The sequence below is a fragment of the Xiphophorus hellerii genome, chromosome 9 (genome assembly GCF_003331165.1).
Source record: "Xiphophorus hellerii strain 12219 chromosome 9, Xiphophorus_hellerii-4.1, whole genome shotgun sequence".
Lineage (NCBI taxonomy): Eukaryota > Metazoa > Chordata > Actinopteri > Cyprinodontiformes > Poeciliidae > Xiphophorus > Xiphophorus hellerii.
In genome coordinates, this window is record NC_045680.1 from 15801715 (window position 1) to 15823296 (window position 21582).

General features: G+C 38.8%; 4 protein-coding genes across 5 annotated transcripts; 1 reads left to right on the top strand and 3 right to left on the bottom strand.

The window, feature by feature from the left end:
- Window positions 1-489: 489 nt before the first annotated feature.
- malt2 (MALT paracaspase 2) lies at window positions 490-12534 on the bottom strand. Of its 2 annotated transcripts, none has more exons than XM_032573211.1 (17): window positions 12353-12534; window positions 11862-12030; window positions 11521-11687; window positions 10218-10348; window positions 9974-10130; window positions 9705-9883; window positions 8261-8357; window positions 8013-8063; window positions 7748-7840; window positions 7463-7666; window positions 6318-6495; window positions 6169-6243; window positions 5942-6069; window positions 4066-4215; window positions 3814-3971; window positions 2378-2515; window positions 490-1612 (listed from the first exon to the last, which is right to left on the bottom strand). In XM_032573211.1, exons 2-17 carry the CDS (start codon window positions 11981-11983, stop codon window positions 1181-1183), a joined length of 2460 nt encoding a protein of 819 aa, XP_032429102.1. In that variant the 5' UTR covers window positions 11984-12030; window positions 12353-12534; the 3' UTR covers window positions 490-1180. The 2 variants fall into 2 exon arrangements, with proteins under 2 accessions (XP_032429102.1, XP_032429100.1); XM_032573209.1 differs by having other exon boundaries at window positions 7748-7843.
- A 1542-nt stretch (window positions 12535-14076) lies between these two features.
- Window positions 14077-16306, bottom strand: mrpl54 (mitochondrial ribosomal protein L54). The gene is made up of 3 exons (XM_032571580.1): window positions 16080-16306; window positions 15838-15994; window positions 14077-14758 (listed from the first exon to the last, which is right to left on the bottom strand). The coding sequence occupies exons 1-3, from the start codon at window positions 16204-16206 to the stop codon at window positions 14626-14628; spliced, it is 417 nt and encodes a 138-aa protein (XP_032427471.1). The 5' UTR covers window positions 16207-16306; the 3' UTR covers window positions 14077-14625.
- Window positions 16307-16392: 86 nt separating this feature from the next.
- fam32a (family with sequence similarity 32 member A) lies at window positions 16393-19504 on the top strand. Its single transcript, XM_032571581.1, has 4 exons — window positions 16393-16550; window positions 17817-17964; window positions 19036-19089; window positions 19294-19504. The coding sequence occupies exons 1-4, from the start codon at window positions 16477-16479 to the stop codon at window positions 19360-19362; spliced, it is 345 nt and encodes a 114-aa protein (XP_032427472.1). The 5' UTR covers window positions 16393-16476; the 3' UTR covers window positions 19363-19504.
- Window positions 19505-19581: 77 nt separating this feature from the next.
- Window positions 19582-21492, bottom strand: fh (fumarate hydratase). Its single transcript, XM_032571579.1, has one exon. The coding sequence runs from the start codon at window positions 21415-21417 to the stop codon at window positions 19918-19920; it is 1500 nt and encodes a 499-aa protein (XP_032427470.1). The 5' UTR covers window positions 21418-21492; the 3' UTR covers window positions 19582-19917.
- Between the last annotated feature and the right edge of the window lie 90 nt (window positions 21493-21582).

Sequence of the window (21582 nt, forward strand, 5' to 3'; positions counted from 1 at the left end):
GGATCCGTAGTCTAGCTAAGCCAGGGGTCTCCAACCGCATTCCTCAAGGGCCAAATGTCGCCCTGCTCAATATTAGTTCATTAGAGGAGCTCTGCATGCTACTGAGACAGTTTCATTTTTTAATACAGGCGACATTTAACAGTAAATCTAACTAAAAGTCTAACTAAAAGTTTCCCCTCTTTTCTGTTTCTCTTTCCTACTCTTTTGAATCCTATCCTTTGTTGTCTTCATCCCATTCTTTCTGCCACAATTTTGGCTTATTTATACCTATTGCATAAGCAATAGAAAAGAGGGGAAACTTTTAGTTAGATTAAGATTTGGATACACTGCACTCAACAGCTCACTGTTTAGAATGCAGCAACATAATAAAGGAAATTATCAATACTGTGGAGAAAATGAAACAATAGAGCGTTATTTTAATTTGTAGAAAATATGAGATAGAAAGGAGATTAATGTTGGAGAAATTTCATAGAAATAAAGAAAAACATACAGATTTTAATTAGTTTTATTTGTAAACAAAGTTAATTAATATAATATGATAATGTAGTATAAAAGACATTTTGACCCATACACAATATCAGCAGGTGGCGGTAATGCAACCATATAGTTTATTGCCAACCAGCTAACTAAAATAATAAGCTCTTTCGGCTTCTCATTTTTCCAATAGGTCTCAGTTGGTATGCGTAGTACTGAATTATTTTATATACATTACCGTATGCGTTATGATCCTGGTTTTGTCTCTGCAACAAAAAGGGTATGCAACAACATCACACGCAACTTCCAATCAAAATGCATAAGAAGCTTGTAAAATGATGATAAACTAAACAAACCAGATGAAGTCATACTACATTTTAATTGTTTAATTTGATCTTTAAATCAGTAGTATCAGTAATGATACTACATGTGTAGTATCATACAAATAAGAACAGACTTATAACAAAAGAGGGGAAGTACATTTCTGTTAGCACAAAATATCAACTAAATAAACACATTAACTAAATGACAGAAATATATATATGTAGATTAACACCATACACAAAGATAATATTTATCTTTTACTCACAGTCTGTTTCATACATTTCATATTTTTTATATTTAAATGTAAAAAACTCAGTCTTAAATAGTTTGAAATGTTAATTTGCATAGAAAAACATGGAAATAATCCCCTAGAGTAAGATGCTTATAAAGAATGGAGGTTGTACATGTCACTAAATTTGTAGTTAATTTCATTGACTTGGCTGTGGGGCAAGCTTTTGCTGGCAGTCAGTGGTTGACGTGATCCCAATTCTCCAGGACTGTCACTCTCCTCTGGTAGGTTGGCACCCCTGGAAAAAGTCAGAGAGTCAGATTGGGAAACTGCGCTGCCAGTGTCTCCATAGTGTGGCCACGTGTTTGAGGGAGAATCGATGGAGGCAAAGGAGGAGCTCTCCGGGTAGTTGAAGGAGTCGAGGCTGGGGCCCAGGATGGCAGAGCAGCTGCTAGACGTTCGAGATTCGTGGAGATTCAGTTTGGAGACCAAAGGTTTGCCCACCGTGACTGGCAGCCGCTCCACTACCTCTTCATCCATGTTGGAATACGTGTAGTGAAGGCAGACGGTGAAGGTGAGGTCCCTCTGTGAGTTCAATGAAAAAGCAAAATGTCTTCTTTAGGTAAGAGGCAAAAAGATAGAATAACTTTGTGAAATTACTCAAACAAAAATCTTTAACGGTTTGTCTGTCTTTCTGAGAAGAATCATCCTGGGAAAGGCACTTCTAATTTTGCATCAACATTATATCATTTATGTATTTATTGTATGTCTATATTAAATTATTGATTTTTTCACTTTACACAATGAATGTAAATTTTAAAATGTCACACTGTTGTGCAAAAGTCTTGAGTCATCCAACTTTTTTAATAAATTTATTATGTATTATGCTTAAAAATTGCAACAATTTTGCAATTTTTAAGCATAATACATTTTTGAAGTATTTTGTTTAACAGAGACAATAAACTTAAGGGACATAGAGTACAACAAATGTTCTGCACAAGGAGTATACAATAGTTTGCTAATTTGCAACTCCAGTCCCGGGCTGGGTTTTTAACAAATAATTTAGCAAAGATCCAAATTTAAATTAGATCTTAAGGCCTTTTACCACAACCTGTATGTCAAAAATATCAGGCTTTTCTTTATTTAAATGAATAAAACATAGCCATTGTCCAAGGAAAGCCTGGATAACAAATTGATTAAGTCAACATTTAAAGATGATAAGAACGTCCGGGTCCTTGAAAGTAATGTATAACTAAATTCAAGGCTGAAAAAAAGCTGCTGCAGATTACTTTTCAAAGTAGACATTTTAAAGTTTTCATCAAGATATATAAACATAAACAGGTGTCTGACCTTGAGTCTCTGCAGACTGCGGATGCGTGTGTAAAGACTGTGCTCCTCCAGTGAGGGGAGTTCCTCCTTAATCAGCAGCAAACAGCCGGCTTCAAACAGAGTCTCCTGGTTACTCTTCTTCAGGTCAATGTCCACTTCCTGTGAACGGAAAATTAAAAACATTGTGAAACTCCTAACCCAGTGTTTGCGCATCTTAAAGATGCACATCAAGTCTTTAAAGATCTAAGATTAACCAAATGATTTTTGTTTTGGTTTTACTGATTTTAAGAAGAATAATGTTACAAAACTCTGTCTATACACATTCTTCACAGAGTCATTCTTCTGTCATTTAAAAACAGTTTAATGTTGTTTTTCTGGGATGCTTAATATATTAGTATGAAATATTAAATAAAATCAAACCTTAAATCAGCAGAACCAATGTGTGTAATTTTAAGTTTGTGGCGGTGTGGCGGTCATATCAAAATTCTCATCTTGGACAGAAAAACCAACAGCAGAAATAAAAGTGTTTTTTTTTTAATTCAACTATAAAAACTTTATGATTATTTGTTTACCATGATAAGCTACGGTAATTACTTTAAAAAGGTCATTTAGGGTTTTGTGGCCCAAAATAAAATTGTATTTGGTAGAAGGAACACCAAAATGGCTTTGGACTGAAAAGAGTACTAACATCTGCTTTACTATAAATTACTTTGAGTGGTCAGTATGTCTAGAGGATGGATGTTTAGTAACAGTTTATTAAGATACAATAAGCTTTTGGAGCTTACTCTTTGCTGCTCTGGTTATTAACTTTACAAAATTGAGGTTTATAGAAGATAGGGAAAAAAATTCCAACACAAGGTAACAAGAACTGCTGTTAAAGGGCAACAAGGAAGTTCATAAAATGATTCACTTTACAGTCAGTACCATACAAGAGAGAGAAAAAAGATGCTCATAAAAATAACCTGATGAATTTAATGTGTAATTAGGGGGCATTCTGGGCAGGTCAGCAGGTCTCTGTCAGAATGAAAAAAACATCCGGAGGGAAATATAAACCATAAAACTCCTTTCAAGTTACCCTGCACCTGTCTCCCCAAAGCCTTATTCATTAACCTCTTTTTGACAATAATTCATTAATATTAAGAGGCTCTACCAGCAAGGCAGGATCCTTTTACTGGTTAAAAAGAAGTGCAAACATTTATAAAAATACCTTTAAAGCAGGATTTAAGCATCAAACTGGAAAAAAACAGCAATTAGTATTTTATAAACTTCCATGAAAATAGAAATGGAGGACATTACATTACTAAACGTGGCATCTTCCTAATACCCACTGGTTTTGATGCTTTTTATCATATCACTGAAACTTGATGCAAATAAGATATAGTTTGGTGTTAATTTAGCTGCATTTTAAAGTGCATAAAAAATCTTGGCTCAAAATAAGTCGCCCAGGAGTCGCACACCTGTGGGAAGTCTGTAAGTTGAGCGCTGCAGGAGTCTATTTCTGCAGGTTTCTCAAGTATCCGAGTGTAGATGACCATGATGTTGGAGAATTCTGCCGCAAACCCAAGCTGGACCTTCACACCGCAGTCAAAATTGAGGGAGCGACTCTCGGGCAGAACTGGTAAAACAAAAACATCCTTAAATTAGCTGATCTAAAAGTCTAATGAGTAACTTTAGTAGCATTTAATCAGATGAGTTTTTCAATTTTTTACCATGAGCGATGGCCCACTGCAGATTCCGAGCCGAATCGGAGGCAGAACTGTCCATTGGCTGTATGCGGTCTGTGAGGGAGCGCCGCTCAGACAGGTTGCTGCGCAGCTCCAGAGCCTGCCTTCCTCTTGTAATCGCACAGCGACCCATGTCTGGAAAGAATCAGCAACTTTGAATAAAATGAAAATCTACATCTCACCACCAACAGCAGGACACAGGAATATTAGAATTTATATCCTGATTAACCTGAGTGAGACAAAGATCCTATAAGCCTTGCTAAAAGTTTTTAATTCACAATATATGATTAACATATTGAATATATCATCATTATTAGTATTATTATTACAAATTAGAAAGAGCCTCACAAAAACAGTGTATTTATAATTGATAAGAATCTTAACTAAGTATGTGCATGTTAGTCTAAATAATAAAATATACTATTAGATGAGACTAATTATTAATTATTCAATAAATTCTAATTGCCCACTTTATTGAAAGGAACAAGAGAATAATATATTTTATAATTATTTTTTCTCAGAATGATAATACGGAGACTTCAATTTAAAATTCCTAATGCTTAATAGAGTAAATAACCAAGGACAAACTAGCATTAACCGATTAAAGGTCTCGCTTTAACAAACTCTGTTTTTGAATGTTTAACACAAAACTTTTGCACACGTTTTTAAATACTTGTCTTAACTCTAAGGAGCGTTTGAAGAGGAAAGAACTGGCAGAAACAGCCTTATGTAAATTGCTAAAACACCTCACGCCCAGCCTGGTCTGAACCAGGTACCGGGTACCTGGACCTGTGGTTCTAAACATTAAGCTCAAGAGCAAAGGGGAAATTTAGATGCAGCATCTGTTCGACCCAGCTTTAAGGTTCTCCTTTCAGGTAGAGGCTTTGACTGATTTTTATGGATGGATTTTTTTTTTACCCCTCCAGGGGGTCTTTTGTGGGCTCTAGTGTCCCTTATATGATAGTAGGCTGACAGGAAACGGGGAAGGAGAGGGGGGAAGACATGCGGCAAATGTCATCGGGTCCGGGAGTCGAACCCGCGACGGCCGCGTCGAGGACTAAAGGCCTCCAAATATAGGTCGCGCTAACCACTACGCCACCATGGCACGCCCATGGATGGATTTTTGAATGCAACACCATTTTGACTCAAACCTTTTGTAAATTAAGTTACGTTATCTCTCTATGAGGTCCATGAAGACTAAACTAAAGTAGGTTGGAACTCTAAAGAAAACCCAGAAATTTACAGTGAATTTTAAAACAACATCTGGCCTCACTTTTTTATGGAACAGGGTTAACTCTTGCTTAGTTCTGACCCCTAATTCTGTCTGTCTGATTTCCGCCTCCTATGACTCAGCACTAACTAGAATACAGAAGTCAACCCATTGAGATAACATGATGTACTTATTATGGACACATTAGAGGAACATTATTATCACAAAGATCGAGCAAGAATTAGAGGATTTGCAGAAGTCTTTCACTAGGTCACCAACATGCAACAGGAAGACCTACTGTATTCATTTGAAAAGCTTCTTGAGTTTTTCAATTAGCTGACAAAGGATAATAACTTAATTTGCCTAGCTTGGTATGCATTGACCAAAGACATACCAATAACAAAATAAAGTTTGTTATTAGTGATTTATAGTCATAAAACATGTATTTAGATGTGGTTTAACCTCTAAAGGATCAATACCTGCAGGATACAAATCAACATCAGATCAATGTAATGTCATGAGGAACAGTCTTGGTCTAAGTGTGTTTGCAAAAACATCAGATATCAGATAACACTACATATTACACTATTATTACTATTTTGTAGCATAAGATCTGCAATGTGCAAGCAGTGTTGACTGAGAGAGCTCTACCTTCAGCAACTTTGTCCAGCATCACGGTGACCTTCTCGTCCTCACACACGTGCCGTTTGAGAAAGCTGATAAAGATGCCATTTGACACATCTTCTCGCTTTACCTCATACGCTTCAGCATCAACACATCTACACATGGTAAATTACACACAAGAATGATAAGAAAAACACGCTAAAAAACGGACAACAATTTTGGGTCAGAACAAGAGATCAAAACCAGCAACTTACGTGGCATAACCAAACACTATGTTGGCTGTGACTTTCAGTGTTCCCGGTTGTACGATCAACCCATCGTTTGGGTTTCTAGGAAAAGATGGGATTTCAAAAATAAGCTGCATGGCATACACACATACTTTAATGACTAACCTAAGGCATACCTTTTGCGACACATGTCCAACAGGAAGACATTGAGTCCAGTCTTTTTCTCTTGCATCCTGGTCAATATGTTCTGCACACACAAGCAGTGTTTCGATGTGTAGGAAGCCGGAGCATCAATAGGAACCATGAAACTGTTGCCATAGTTCTCATAGCCATGACCGGCAAAATACAGCAGCCCTGCAGAAGTAGAGAACAATATCAAAAACATGGAGTTTAGTTAAAAAGTTTACATACAATTATCGTAGATATGGATGTCACAGTCATTTTAGCCTTTAGCTTATTTATGGGTTAGGGTAGGGTTGAGTAGTTATTTTTGATGAGGAATGATGGTGCTGAACCTTTGCCGTGATTCTGGGGTGCTTTGAATGATTTGGGTTTCTGCTTTGTAAGAATTACTTGAAGAAAAAAAGTGATTGGAGGACTGAAGGCGAGGCTTTGGAACCGAAGGACTTTGTACAACCTGCCGAGCACAGTGGTGGTAGTATCATGCTGTGGGACAGTTTCACTGCTAGTGCTAATGGTGCATAGCATAGAGCTGGTGGGATAGTGAATAAGGACATTGGCCGTTATTTTCAAGAATTCTTTAATTTGACCAAAATAACAAAAATGATCTATTCATATTCATAAAAACAAATGAATAAGCAGGCATTAACGTTCTGGGACCAACTTTAAAGCAGTAAAAATTTTGGGGCCTACGTTCAAATTTCTACCAAACATTTTAAATAAACTGTAGCAGTTTTACCAAGAACTGGTACAGTTTCCACTCAGCCAGATGTTTGTTGATGCCTACAAAAATACAATGGTTGAGGTGCAATTTCCTTGTGAATATTTAATTAAATACAGGTGGAGATGTATTTGTATTTTTGAGCTCGTATTTACACTTTTCACCAGGTGTTAAATAGAGAAAATCCATATTAAATTCCAACTAATTCTTCTTTTGTAGATCATTGCAGCTGTCTGTTGTATTATCAATCCATGTAAAAAAATAAAAATAAACAAAAGAAAACACAGTTCTAATAAACAATGAGTTTTACTTCTAAATTCATCTTGTTTTGAAAAAAAAAAACTCATTCCACATTTTATTTAGCTGGACACAGACTTTCTAAGCATCCATTGCCGCATGAAGAGAAATAAGTGGACTGACCGTAAACGCCCTTGTCGAGCAGCAGCAGGAACTCACTAACAGCGCTGTTCATCTCCTGGCAGTTGAGGTCCAGCAGGGAGACCACTTTAAAGTCCATCTGCCTGAGCAGGTTGGTCAGCTCATGGACGTCAGATATGGGAGCACTCAGCTGCTGGTGGTAGTGGTAGTGCATGTTGCCAATCAGGAGAGCAACTTTGTCTGTAGCTGAGTAGAATATGATTGTGGACCCATGAAACCCACAACTTTTAATGTGGAGATACTCTGTGTAGTTTGCGTAAAACTAACCAGAGAAATTCTTGGCTGCTGGGGGAGGACAGGCCATCTGCTGTACTGGATTTACTCCTGATCTGGTCGTGGACCTCTGGACTTCCTGAGACTCTGGTGACATAAAAAAAAAGGAAAATTGCATACCAATATCTGTGTTACAGTTTTGACAAACAGAACATGAGAACAGGAATAACGGTATAATGAAGGGCAGAGGAAGTACAGTATATTACTGATGTAGTTCCTATATTTCCCCCTCAATATTCTAGCAGAAAGTACAACATACCAAACCCCCGATCAACTTCTACCCAGGAGGCGTCTGTGACTGAACTCGGGCCTGTGTGACAAAACAGGAAGAGCTAGCTGTTACAAAATGGTTGAAATTCAGTGTGAAGCTGAACATGCGTAGTGTCAGATATTCATTGCACTACTTGACGACAACAGTATTTTGTTGAAATCACTCAATCATAATAATCAATGGAGTTTTTTTTTAATATAAGTGATAGATGAGAGAAAGGAATATCTATGCCTCACCAATTGTCACTGTTGCGGTGTCGCTCCAGGCCTCATGATACAAATTGAACACCTTGCATCTGTACTCCCCTCTGTGCTCTGTGGTCACACATGGGATCTAGGAAACAGTAACAACTTACAGAAACAAGCTCATACAGAAACAAAACCATTGCGTGACTTTAGTCTGGAAAGTTTTTGCTATTGCCCCAGACAATCAGTCCAAAACCAAAACCACCTTGGACAAATAACATAACTAAACAGGTAAAAAGAAACAATTTGAAAAACAGCTGAAACACTGACTTCTTTTAAATCTCAACTGAAAACCCACCTGTTTAGAATTGTATTTGAAATGTAATCAATTATTGATGTAACTTGACTTAATGATTGATTCTATTTTGCATTGTGATTCTGTGTTTGTTATGATGTAAAGCACTTTGAAATGCCTTGCTGCTGAAATGTGCTATACAAATAAAATTTGATTGATTGATTGATTGATTGATTTGAAAGCCTCGAGAAAATGGAGAAAAATCCATTAACAACTATCAAGTCTTTCACAAAAGTTAGTATTAGAGCTACAAAACTTGGAAAATATTTTGGTTTTTCCAAACTAATTTCAAGTAACAGAAACAAAGTTTCTGACAACTAAGCTAAACTTTTTACCCACCAATATATCCACTAGTTCGAAATGTAGACAGTTTGCTGTCTAAAACAAGATTTTAGACAGCAAACTGTCTGAGTCTGAACTTAAAGCTCAGACTCAGCATGAGAATTTTGCCCTAAATGTTGCTCTAGGGTCTGAACACAACTAAAGCTGTGAACTTATACCCAAAAGCCAAATTATGCTTTAAAATATTCCTTGACTTTTTTTAAATTAAAAAACATTTGCTGAACATTGAAAATTATTTCCTTCAGATAATGGTTATTCTCAGTGCTTTTTAGATAGCTTTTGTTTCTTAACAACTACAAACCGATTTCTAATTTACCGTGGCTAAGCTTTCCTTATTTTAAAAACAAGGATTTTAAACCAGTTAAACCTTTTTTTAAAAAATATTATTACAAGATAATTCTAGTTCTTTCCAGTTATGAAACATATCCAGGATCGTTAATTATTACGAAAAGGTTAACCTGGGTTTGTATTGGTATTATTGATCTTAATGCACCAATTAATTCAGTCAATAAAAACATTTTACTTCATAGACTGAAAATAACTGTTTTTCAGTCATTTAAATCATATCTCACAAAAAATTGTGTCATACGCATGGAAAACTCGGCCTCTGTAAGTAAAATTTCCAATAACTAAGTGTCCCAACTTTCAACATTCATTTGTAACATACCAGCTCAACGAGTATTAATACTTTTGCAAGGAACTATAGTTCTAAAAACCTGCTCTTTGTTGTCCAGCTGAGAAGCATTCATGCGCAATAATTAAACTTTATCTCATTGTTGGTTTTCTAAATGAACTTACCCTGAGGGAGCATGCTTTTTGTTGAGACATGGGCATTTTGTTGTGATACCACTCATACTGGGGAGGGGGGTTAGCCTCTGCTCTGCACTTCAGGACCAAAACATCCCCTTCAGATGCTGCTTGGGAGCTGGGCTGCTGACTGATTCGCAGTCCACTTACTGGAAACATACTGCTGCAGCCTGCCACGACAGTTGTTTTCCATCACAATGCACCACATGCCGCGAGATGGGGCAAAGGCGGGAAAAGCAGGAAGTAAAAGGAAGGCATACCTGGGCTGGAACCTGCAGAGTGAAGCAGTCGAATACGAGCCCACGTGGAGAAGATCCAATTTTCTCCATAGCTGATCCTGCAGATGTAGTGACCCTGGTGGGCTGGACCCAAAGGGCAAAGGACCAACTCTGGCAAACTTCCTGTCTCATGTAAAATCTAAAGCAAGAAAATAATCCACATAGACTTAGATGAAAACAAGAAACAAAGGAGTTATAAAGAGGATTTAGAAGCCATTGCTCTGACCTCCTCTTTGCCTTTGAACCACTGGTAGCTGAATCCAGAAGGTCCAGTAGCACTGCATGTCAGAACCACCCTGCTCCCCAGAGGAGCCTGTTGAGACTGTGGCTGGACTGTGATCTTAATCTGCTCCGACACTAAACAGTAGCACACAACATGAACAGCGAGGATTACGAGAAGGAACACACTATTTCTGTTAAGACATGTTCCAGCATAAGCTAGTTAAACACACCATTACGCATAGCATGTAGTAACTTGTAAGTGGTTTGATGAAGCAAGTCTAAAAGTCAAATTTCACAAACTATAAAGGAGCACAGGATCTACAACATTTTCTCTTTATGTTGTTTCACTCTGGAAGTCAATTATAACTCAGTAAGATTAGTTTGTAAATTTAAGAAAGCTTACTCTAAAAAAAGAAGGCAAAAGACATTGGGCTTGAAACTGAAAGTATTTTCCCACAAATACTTAAGGGAGAAATGTTGATCCTCTGGCTTTAAAAAAACTCTGGTGCAGAAAGGATTTTGATCTACTTTCTTGGAGATGTCTAAAAGAAATCTTGTATGTATATACTGCATATATATATATAACAGAGATACATTTGGCTATTGGTTATCTTGCCACAACACACAATGAGCAGGATGGCAAGGAAGGAAAATATTAGGAGCATTAACCAGCAGTGGATCTTATCCACTTCTGTGATAGTATGACTTTTTTTTGCACTAGTATCACAAACAAAATGCTAAATTTTTTCCACAAATAAGAATCTAAAAAGCTCCTTAGAGTCAATTCTTGTAGAACTGTCTCTTTCTACAGTTGCAGCAACAGAGCAAAAATGCTTGCACAATTTTGGTTTTAAAAAAGCTTAAACTCAGAAAAAATGTAAGCGTCTGCAGAGGGGAATTCTTCTGGCTTTCTTTCACTTTTCAGATTAAGGTCAATATAACAAATAATAGTTGTCGTGCCAACAAATTCTGAATTCCCCAAGACTCAATATTTCTCCCCAATCTATTAGTTTAGATCACAGGTTTACAATTGTACCACACTCTCTACATTTTTAGATGATTAATTCATGGGTGAGATGTTTTATAACATAACCCTGCTCGACCTGGCTGAGTACAAATGGATGTTGAACTTTTTTGGATTTTTATCTGTTTCAAAATATTTGTCTGTTCCACTTCTATTTACACTACTTTGTAAATCTTTATCACATAACAACAAATCTCTAAATATTCCAATGGAATGTGTTAAGTTTGTGGTTGTTCAAATGTCCAAAAGATCTTGAGTGAATCGCCTGCCGTCTCCGTTTTACCTGCGGTGGTGAGGAACTGCAGAGCTTCCTGGTGGTCCATCTTCCTCAGATAGTGCTGGAGGAAGTCAGTGGAGCAGCCACGATCCGCTAACCATGCCAGGAATGTGCGGGCAGGACTGCCTGCAGCGTCCAGCACCTGAATGGAGCAGCTGGTCAGCTCCGTTTCACTGCCAAGACAGAATTCAGTAGAAAGATGATCAGGGTCAGCAGACCTGCAGCGGCAACGCCCTCGAAAATGAAGGAACAGATGTTATAGAAGAAGATGACAGAAAGACGGGTCTTTGGTGAAATGTTTTGATCATAAGAGGCTGCTGATTCACGATGCCTTCAGGATCTCTCACCTGCAGCGGAATTGCGGGTGCTCAGTCGCCGCGTTGGCCAGCTGCCTCCATCCGCAACTGGAGTTGTCCAGCATCTTTGACAGCTTGTTCAACCCTTCTTCACCGAGACTGCTGATGTTCATTTTTTCCAATCTTCTAATCCAGTTTTTGTTGTTGTTGTTGTTTTACCCTTCGCAACAAAAATCCAGACACAGGCACAGATTAGACTGCATGCGTTGAGTTCACAGGAGACACTGTACCTGGCAGCACACAGAGAACTGTAAATATACGCAGCCAGAAAAACTTAAGAGTTTATGAAAACCCGCCTGTAAAACACTAAAGAGCAAGAATTCAGGAGAAATAAACACATGTTAACGCAATAAGACAAAAGTGTTAACTTGAAACAAGAACGAACAAAAGAAGCTGCAGTCCGGATTTACAGCTGAGCTGCCGCTTCCGCCATGAGCTGCGCTGAAAGCGACGAGTACTGAGGGAAATAAGTTTGAGTTTACCAGAAAAGTCCGAGCTGGAGGTAAATCTCGGAGCGAGTGACTGAGGAGCAGGTGGCCTTTGAGTCACACAGATATCCGCCACATTTTTTTTTTTTTTACACCCTGTCGCTCTCCTAATCTAACCCGATTTGGTTCCCCAGATAGTTTGCTTCTCATTTCGGTTCCTCTTTTTTTTGCCATCCCTGGCACGTATTACGGTCATTTGCATGAGGCGTTTCCATGGTTACGCCATTCATACGGTCCAACTTTAAAAAATAAAAATAAAAAAACGTACTCAAAACTATGGAAGCCCGTTTCCATACAAAACTGTCCTGTTTAATAAAAGCATTAATTTTTACGTCGTATATTTTAGGACATCCTCAGGTCTTACGAGTACATCTTCACACATTTAGAACAAATGGCGCCAGATGTCAGACAAAAAGCCAACAGACCTTCGAGTGAACGGTGTCAGAATAAAAAGTCTTAGCAAAAACGGCTTCAGAAGTAAAAGCGTCTGAATAAACGGCGTCAGAACAGTATTTGTAATAGCTATCCATATTTATACAGGGCTTTGTGTAATTATGCGCACCCTCTTTACGTATTGCTGCGCTTTTCATAAACAGTATGAAAAGTGCGGCGTGCATTTAATTCCTGAGTCAATACTGTTGAGCTATCTACGGTTATAATTGCTCATTATTTTGTTCACACGAAGAGACTGCATTTTTGCCATTGTTTTTCTTTTATTGAGTAATTCTAACACACTGAATTGCTTTTATCGAAACCATTCCTCTATAGCCGTGGCTGAATGCATAGTTAGTTTCATGTTGGAAGATGAACAACTCTTTCGCAACCGTAAAAGGAAGTTTTCTTCCAGGATGGACTCGTATTCAGCTGTGACCAATTTCACTGCCCCTGCTGCCCCTGCTGAGTAAAAAAAGACTCCCACAGCATGATGCTGCCACCATCATGTTTCATCTGAATGATGCTCAGTGTTGCTCTACAACATTTTGCACAAAGCGCAGAAAGTTTAATTTTGGTCTCATCTGACCAGATCCTTCTTTCACACTTGCCACATTCCCTACATGAAATGTGGTAAAACTCAAACAGGACAGAGGTTTTTCCACGACGATGAGTTTCTCTTGCCACTTTTTTTTTTATGAAGCCAGATTTGTGGAGTGCATCTCTGCAGCTCCTCCAGAGTTGCCAAACCTCTTGACTGCTTCCCTAATTAATGCTGACCGAGCCATCGTCATTGAAGAGGGACGGTCAGGTCTTTCTGGGTTTGCAATTGTTCCACTGTTTCTTTTCTAAATGATGGACTGAACAGTGCTGGGGATTTTGTTTTGTAATTTAACTCTGCAAGTTTATCCTTGACCCGTCTGCAGTGTTACACACTGTTCCTTATGTTTGTACAACAATGTTCTCCAACCAACCTTTTGAGGCCTTAACAAGCAAATGCATAAATAAAGTACTACACAAGTGGTTTCTATTTACTAAAATATGACATATCTGAAGTTAAATGGCCACACTTGATTTAGAGGCATTAGAGTAAAGATGGTGGCAGAGAGCTGGAGTGTGTCAATACAAAGATAGAGCAGACATTTTAGATTTCGTAAAAAAGTTAAAGCCATCTGTGTGTTTATTCTTTTTCTTTACAGACATGCACCACGTTGTGTAGTCCCCAAAATGCACTGATGTTTCTAGGAGTCAACAAGCAAAATAGTAAATAATTCCAGGGGTGTGGATGTATTTGAATTGGAATTTATTTTCGTATTGCTATGAGGACTAACAGATACCATACACCAACATTTATCTAATTTACAACTATCTGGGATATTTGCAAAGTTCTGTGCAAATTAGTGAGACGCAGGCAGAATGGTGCCGTCAATATGACTTAGAAAAGAAAATCAAAACACAAGTACAGAAATGAAAACATATGTTTTTATGTCTCATATTTTATTATAGCAGTAAATCTGAAGTTTTGTTATCCAACAGAACCTTTCACTATTTTGTACTGAATGTCTTTAATTGAACTGGACTCCATTGTCACTTTGGGTAGAGCCTTTCCTCAACAGCAGCAACCTGAAAAGAAATTAACTAATTTGTTCAGTTTTTCACTACAATTTCCATGTAGCATGATTTCAGGTAACCTGATGAGTAAATGGCATGTGACAAATAGTCCTTATCATTACAGACATGAGTTGTGAACATGAGTCATATCACTTTTATTCATTCCAGAGTGTCATGCAGGTCCCTGAAACACAGACAAGCTGCAGATCAGTAGAGTCCATGTTCTACATCTTCTTCCCCTTGTGCAGTTTGTTGTTGTGCCACATGTTCTCCTTCCTCAGACGCTTCCAGTACTGCCAGGTGTCAGGTTCCAACTCGTGAAGCCTTTTGGCTTTTCCCAAGTTCAACTGGAACAACCTGAACAAGTGATAAGAGAAAGAGGAAGAAGTTCACACGTGACCAAACGATGTCCAGGAATGTCTATCTGCTGTAAACCATACAGGCTCAGACGGCACAGATTTTGACATGAGTAGAATCAGAATCAGCTTTATTGGCCAAGATTGTGTGCAAGCAAGATGAATTTGACTTCTGTTTTACACGCTCAGTGTACAGATGTTAGGCATTAATATATGAACTTTAGAGGAAATAAAAGGACATTATGTGTGTGTATGTGTTTGTACAGGCATTTCTATGAAGAAAAGCAGGTTGTGGTATTGCAAATAAGCAGGTTTTATGTACAGCAGAGTAGATGATTTCTCAGACTGTAAGGCAATCACTATGTTCCTCAGAGACAGCCTGGGGGAAGAAACTGGCTGATCTTTTTCACACAGCGGTCTGTAGCGCTGACTTGAAGGTGACAACACTTTGTGTTAAGGATGTGTGGGATCTGCAGAAATGTTAGCTTGGAAAGTTTTAAAAGATAGTAAAATGGCACAATAAACTTTTCATGGGACTGAAAGGCTAAAAAACACCTCACATGCCATCTTACATTGTTTAACAATGTTTGTCAGTATTCTGTATAGCTCTCTCCGATAACAGGACACAGACACAGATTGCTTTACTGCCCTCAGATTAGTCACGATTCAGAGGTGGAGAGCCATCGAGGGTAATTAAGAAATCCACCATTAAAGTGGCCAGGGGTTTCTTCATCTTCTGTTTAATTTTTTTTTTAAAATCCACCGTTATCAAACATCTTGTGATATGCTTTTAAAATGTGTTATGCGTGGTTCTTTTCACGAGGGTGAGGTTGATCAGACAAGTCATTGAGCGGACTCACAAAGGAAATCACTAGAAAAAAGACAGTCAAAACCTGACAAAAAAAAAAAAACTCCAAGGAAATTCTCAAATTTGAATTTAAAATCTTCTATGGGGATTTGAAACCCGGACACCACAAAAATATATATTTATTTTATGGCTTAAAGAGTTTTATGAGGAGAAAGACCAATATTGCAAAATCATATCTAAACTGTGCAGAAGACAGTGACATGTGTACTCACCACTCAGGATATTCCTCTGGAGGCTTTATTTTAGGGTCCTCCCCTTGTTTGTAGATGTTAACTCCGACTGCATATGATGTAAGTCTGACTGGGTCTTTACACACCTCTGGACCTTTCAGTTCTTCTTTCGCCATGCCTTTACCTTTTCCTTTGGAAACTGAAAGACGGTGAACAAGACCCGATTAGATCTGATGATATTTGATTAATAACTAGCATATAGAAGAGATGTTGCATTTACTCACCAACTTTCTTAGCATATCCACATGTCTGTATCCTGTTTACCGTGCTTATTCTGCTCAGAAACGCTCCAGCATTGCTTTTTATGCACTGAGTGGACGGTGCTATCCGAAATAAACAGTAGGCGAACATTTTTATTCAGGGTTACCTAAAGACACAGCACACCATGCTACTATTTGACATTCATAACCGTATTCAACTTCCGTTTTCTGCGTTCTTTCCTTGGCTCTGTAGGGACAATATACTGCACCCCACTGGATGGGATGAAACACTACAGGCAAAACTACTCGGATTCATGAGCGTGACTGTTCCTATTTTTAAGTCACTAGGTGGCAGCAGTGATGCGCTCAGCTGACTGGCATCATAACAAAGGAGGAGAAGAAGAAGGAAAAGTTCTCGAACATGTCCGAGTACGATCAGACCCAGAAGAGCTCCCTAAAATTAAAGGGAGTAGGAGAGCTTTCAGCAGGAAAGAAGTAGGTGTTGTAGAGCTAATGAAGCATTTTCACAACTCAGCAGCTGGTCGCTGTCTCAAAAACAGCTGGTGTTAACACGTTAGCCTCTGTAGCCAGCCAGCTAGTAAGCTAGTTCCACATAGTATTTTTGTTAACGTTTGTTATTATTATTATTATTATTATTATTATTATTATTATTATTATTATTATTTGTAGGCATAAAAACGGCATTTAAACCAAGAACATATACGTGTTAATATGTCTCTCTATGACAATATTATGAATTGCTTTTATGGAAAGCTTAAAATTTTGGATTTGTAGCATTAGCACTAGCAGTCACTCATGTAACAGAAGTCGTAGTTTCGACCATACGGCATAAGACAAGTTTCGAAATACAAACAATACACTTGAGTTTTCCTTAAAATGAACACAAGTTTGATTAGTGAAACTCTTTCTCTTTTTGCTAAAAATCTCCAAATGACATTTGAATGCTTTAGAAGAAGCTAGGCCTCGAACATTTCGCATTATTTTAAAATTATACGAAGCTTCCGATTCGGCAATTCCACCAAATTTTTCACTACCTTGATCGTATTTAATCAGCTGTTGTTTAAAAACTACAATATGTAAACTCTTCAAACTTGGACTAGGACATTCTACACAATTATCAGAATAATTTAAAACCAGCATGTAATATGTGAAACATTTGATTTTATTATTTACCTTACACAATTTAAAAATGAAACTAGTCACCTGCTCAGTAACTCCCATAAATCAAGCCTAGTACTATTGCTTTTATTATCTACTTTAAAAAGCAGATGTTTGCCCAGACAGTGTTGTGTTTTACATTTTTGTTTACTAGAAGCCATAAACAATAAAATATTTTCAATATGAATCTCTTAAAATGTAACAATAAATTACATGAAAGCATTTTTTAAAAAGGGAAACCATCTTACAGAATCTAAATCAATTAAATAAATAAATTTGACCCCAGCCTACAGGGTCTGTGCTAAATATAGAGTGAATTTTGGCTGAAGTAGCATACTGCATGAAACGTATGTACTTTTTTGCATCAACAACACATGTGTTTTAGTTTCCTCAACAAAGTTTCTATATTTTTTGTTGTAATAAGTTAAGAGACAACAAAAAAGCAACAAAACACCTTTTTGTTGTTTTTTGGCAAAGTTGTTTTTGCCAAAAACAAAACAAAACACATACCGTAAGTTATCTGTTATGTGGTTCAGATAACTTAAGAGTTTTCTAAATTGTATTTTATGTTTATTTTGGAAGGAAGAAGAAGAAGAGTAAAGAGAGTAAGCATCGCCTGGAGCAGGTTGTGACGAGCCAAGATGATGATGAAGAGGTGAAAACAAAGAAGGCGTACATCAACAAAAGGACGCCAGCACAAATCGCTTTTGACAAGATGCAAGAAAAGAGGGTAAGTGAAAATCCTGAGTATCTCTGGGCTGCTGTCACTGGTTTTGGGACATAAACAATAAAAACACACAGCAAAAATTGGGTTTGGTAGAAAGCCTTTTTGGTCTCCATTGTCTAGAAAATTGCTACCCCTAATATTTGTGTAACACATAATTAAATAGATGAATGTTACAGTGCCTTTGTAGAAAAAGTGATAGCTCCTGAACCTCATAGCAACCACTTTTTAACAGGTGTTTGAGTTTACCAGCAGTGAGTCTTACTGTTGAGGAATTTTGGTCCACTTTTCTTTGCAGAAATGTTTCACCTAAACCATATTGGAGATTTTTCAAGCACGAACTGCCTTTATAACATCATGCCACTGCATTTTAATTATATTGAAGTAGTGAGATAGACTACGCCAAACAAAACTGTTTTTTGTTTTTTTTGCAAGTTAAAGGGGGACTAGCTCAATTGTTTTGAATCTTTCCCATGCACATAACCCAAATGCATCTGAGCTAAATAATAATGTATAAACTGTATATTAAAAAAAAACTTTCAGGTTATTTTTGTTTGATATCAACATTTGTTTCACCTGAAATCTGACAAGAAAGCAAAAGCTAAGAAGAAAATAATTATTTACTGCAAAGTATAGCAGTATGCTATTGGATATTGTCAACATTAGTCAAACAAACCCTTTTGCCCTCCCAAAACCAAACAAGCACTTTGACTGGTTCAATCGTTAGGAACTTTGTCGTTTTGCAAACTATTGACATATTCTACAGGACTAAGGGTAGAAATCATGCAACAGCTGATCAGTTTTATTTAACTTAAAGTACCTGCACGTGCACAAGTATAAGTTCTGAAACAAATACTGATGCATTAGTTTACCAACACACACACACACAACTGTGTGTTTAAAATTGTCTCATAGTGATGAGATAAAAAAACTGCGTAAACATTAACAAAATATTTTGGCAATCTATTTTCTTAGGTTGCGTCGTGATAAGCTTGATGAGTGTGTAGAAGGTATCGCATTGGGAATAAATTGGTCTTTTGTTTTAAAGCTAATTTTGCCATCTCTCTTTTCTTGCAGCAAATGGAGCGAATTTTGAAGAAGGCATCAAAGACACACAAGCACAGAGTTGAGGTGAGTCGTCTCAGTTCTATCCTGCTTCCCAGGCATCTAAAATGGACCTCAGTCAGGTTATTTTTATTTAGAGAACTATTCATCATCACGTGTAGATTTTTTTTTTTGTTGCTTTGTCATATAGAGATATAAAATTGTCTTGATTTAAATTAAGTGCAAATGTTAAGTGTATATCTTTAAGGCTGCTGCTTTATTTCTGCGCAGGATTTCAATCGCCACCTGGACGCTCTTACGGAGCATTACGATATTCCAAAAGTCAGCTGGACCAAGTAAAAAACAAGCTGCGTTTTTTTTCCCTCAATCCTTGTACTTTAAAAACTAATTTTTTTGCATGTTTCTAAAATGCCATTGTTAGGCTTAAACTGGCATTCATTCCTTGGTTGTTACTGTGCACAATAAAGTATTTAATATCCTTTTTAATGTGCTCTTTTGTTTTTAACCTCCTAATACTTCACTGGTATAATGTTTTAAAGAAAACAAATGCAATCAGGATAAATATATATTTTTTTAATCTTTCAATGGGACACTGCTAATATGGCACATCTGCATATTCTTTAAACATGAAAAACTTTACTGAATTCATATTTAAAAGAAAAACATTGTGAGTCAAAACGTACAGAATACAACTTTGTACATTAACGGATTTACTGACACCACATTCTGGATGCTGAGGTCTTTAAATCAATAATACATAAGAGGTTAAGTCTCAAAGTATGCAAAACGGAAAACAACAGAAATCTTGCTGTTTTTATTAAGAGATGTAAGGATTTAGAAAGTTATTTTCATCGAGTTCAACAATTTCCAAGGCTGTGGTAGTGTTTTCACAGTTCACTTTGGCCCAAGCATTTCACTGGGCTTTACCCACTGATCAAACTGCTCCTCGGTCAGGTAGCCCAGCTCCACGGCCACGGCCTTCAGCGTGGAGCCCTTCTTGTGAGCCGTCTTGGCGATGGTCGCGGCTTTGTCGTAGCCGATGTGCGGGTTGAGGGCCGTGACCAGCATGAGGGACTCGTTCATGAGCTTGTTGATCCTCTCCGTGTTGGCCTGGATGCCCACCACGCAGTTGTTGGTGAAGGAGACGGAGGCGTCGCCGAGCAGTCGAGCCGAGTTCAGGACGTTCTTCACCATCATGGGCTTGAAGACGTTGAGCTCAAAGTGTCCGTTGCTTCCCCCCACTGTCACGGCCACGTGGTTCCCCATCACCTGGGCGGCCACCATGGTCATGGCCTCACACTGGGTGGGGTTCACTTTGCCCGGCATGATGCTGCTCCCGGGCTCGTTCTCCGGTAAGATGAGCTCCCCCAGGCCGGAGCGGGGTCCTGACCCCAGGAATCGGATGTCGTTAGCGACCTTCATCATGCTGACGGCCACCGTGTTCAGAGCTCCGCTGAGCTCCACCAGCGCGTCGTGAGCCGCCAGGGCTTCAAACTTGTTGGGGGCGGTGATGAATGGGAGGCCGGTGAGGGAGGCGACTGTAGCCGCGACCTTCTCTGCAAAGCCGATGCGGGTGTTGAGTCCTGTCCCGACCGCCGTACCCCCTGCTGCCAGCTCGTACACCCTGGGCATGGCGGCCTTCACCCTCTCGATGCTGTACTTCACCTGCTGGACGTACGCGCTGAACTCCTGTCCGAGCGACAGCGGGACGGCGTCCTGGGTGTGGGTGCGTCCGATCTTGATAATATCTTTGAACTCTTCAGCCTTGGCAGCTAGGGCATCGTGCAGGGTCTGCAGGCCGGGCAGTAGGACATGGTGGACCTCTGTAGCCACAGCTATGTGCATGGCAGTGGGGAAGGTGTCATTGGAGCTCTGACTCTTATTGACGTGATCATTTGGGTGAACTGGATCCTTAGAGCCCAGTTTTCCTCCCAGTATCTCAATAGCCCTGTTGCTGATCACCTCATTTACGTTCATGTTAGTCTGAGTCCCTGATCCGGTCTGCCACACCACCAGAGGGAAATGATCATCCAGTTTACCTGCTGAAACCTCATCTGCAGCTTTTACAATGGCATCTGCCAGCTTAGGGTCCAGGCCGTAGTCTTTGTTTACCTCAGCAGCTGCTCTCTTCAGGATCCCGAAGGCCTTGATCACTTGGATTGGCATTCTCTCACTGGGTCCCCCAATCTTGAAGTTCAGGGTGGATCTGACTGTCTGAGCGCCGTAGTACTTGTCAGCGGGGACCTTGAGCTCGCCAAACGTGTCCCGCTCAATCCGGAACTCCGAGCCGGCCATCTTGGAGGTACAAATGGAGAGTTTTGAGTTGGCGTGGAGTCTCTGAAGAGTCAGGAGGTTGCAGTTAAACTGCTGGACGCTTCTCAACAAGCGAAACATGGCTTCTCATTAGAGGTGAATTTGGGGGGAGGTCAACTGAGCTTTCCACATTGTAACCTGTCATTGGGCGACAAGAAGCCAAGAAGGGGAGTCAACCAATCGTGGCGCAGGAGAGGCGGGATTTCCGACTGCTTCATTCGGATGTGAAGCTCTTCAAAATATTTT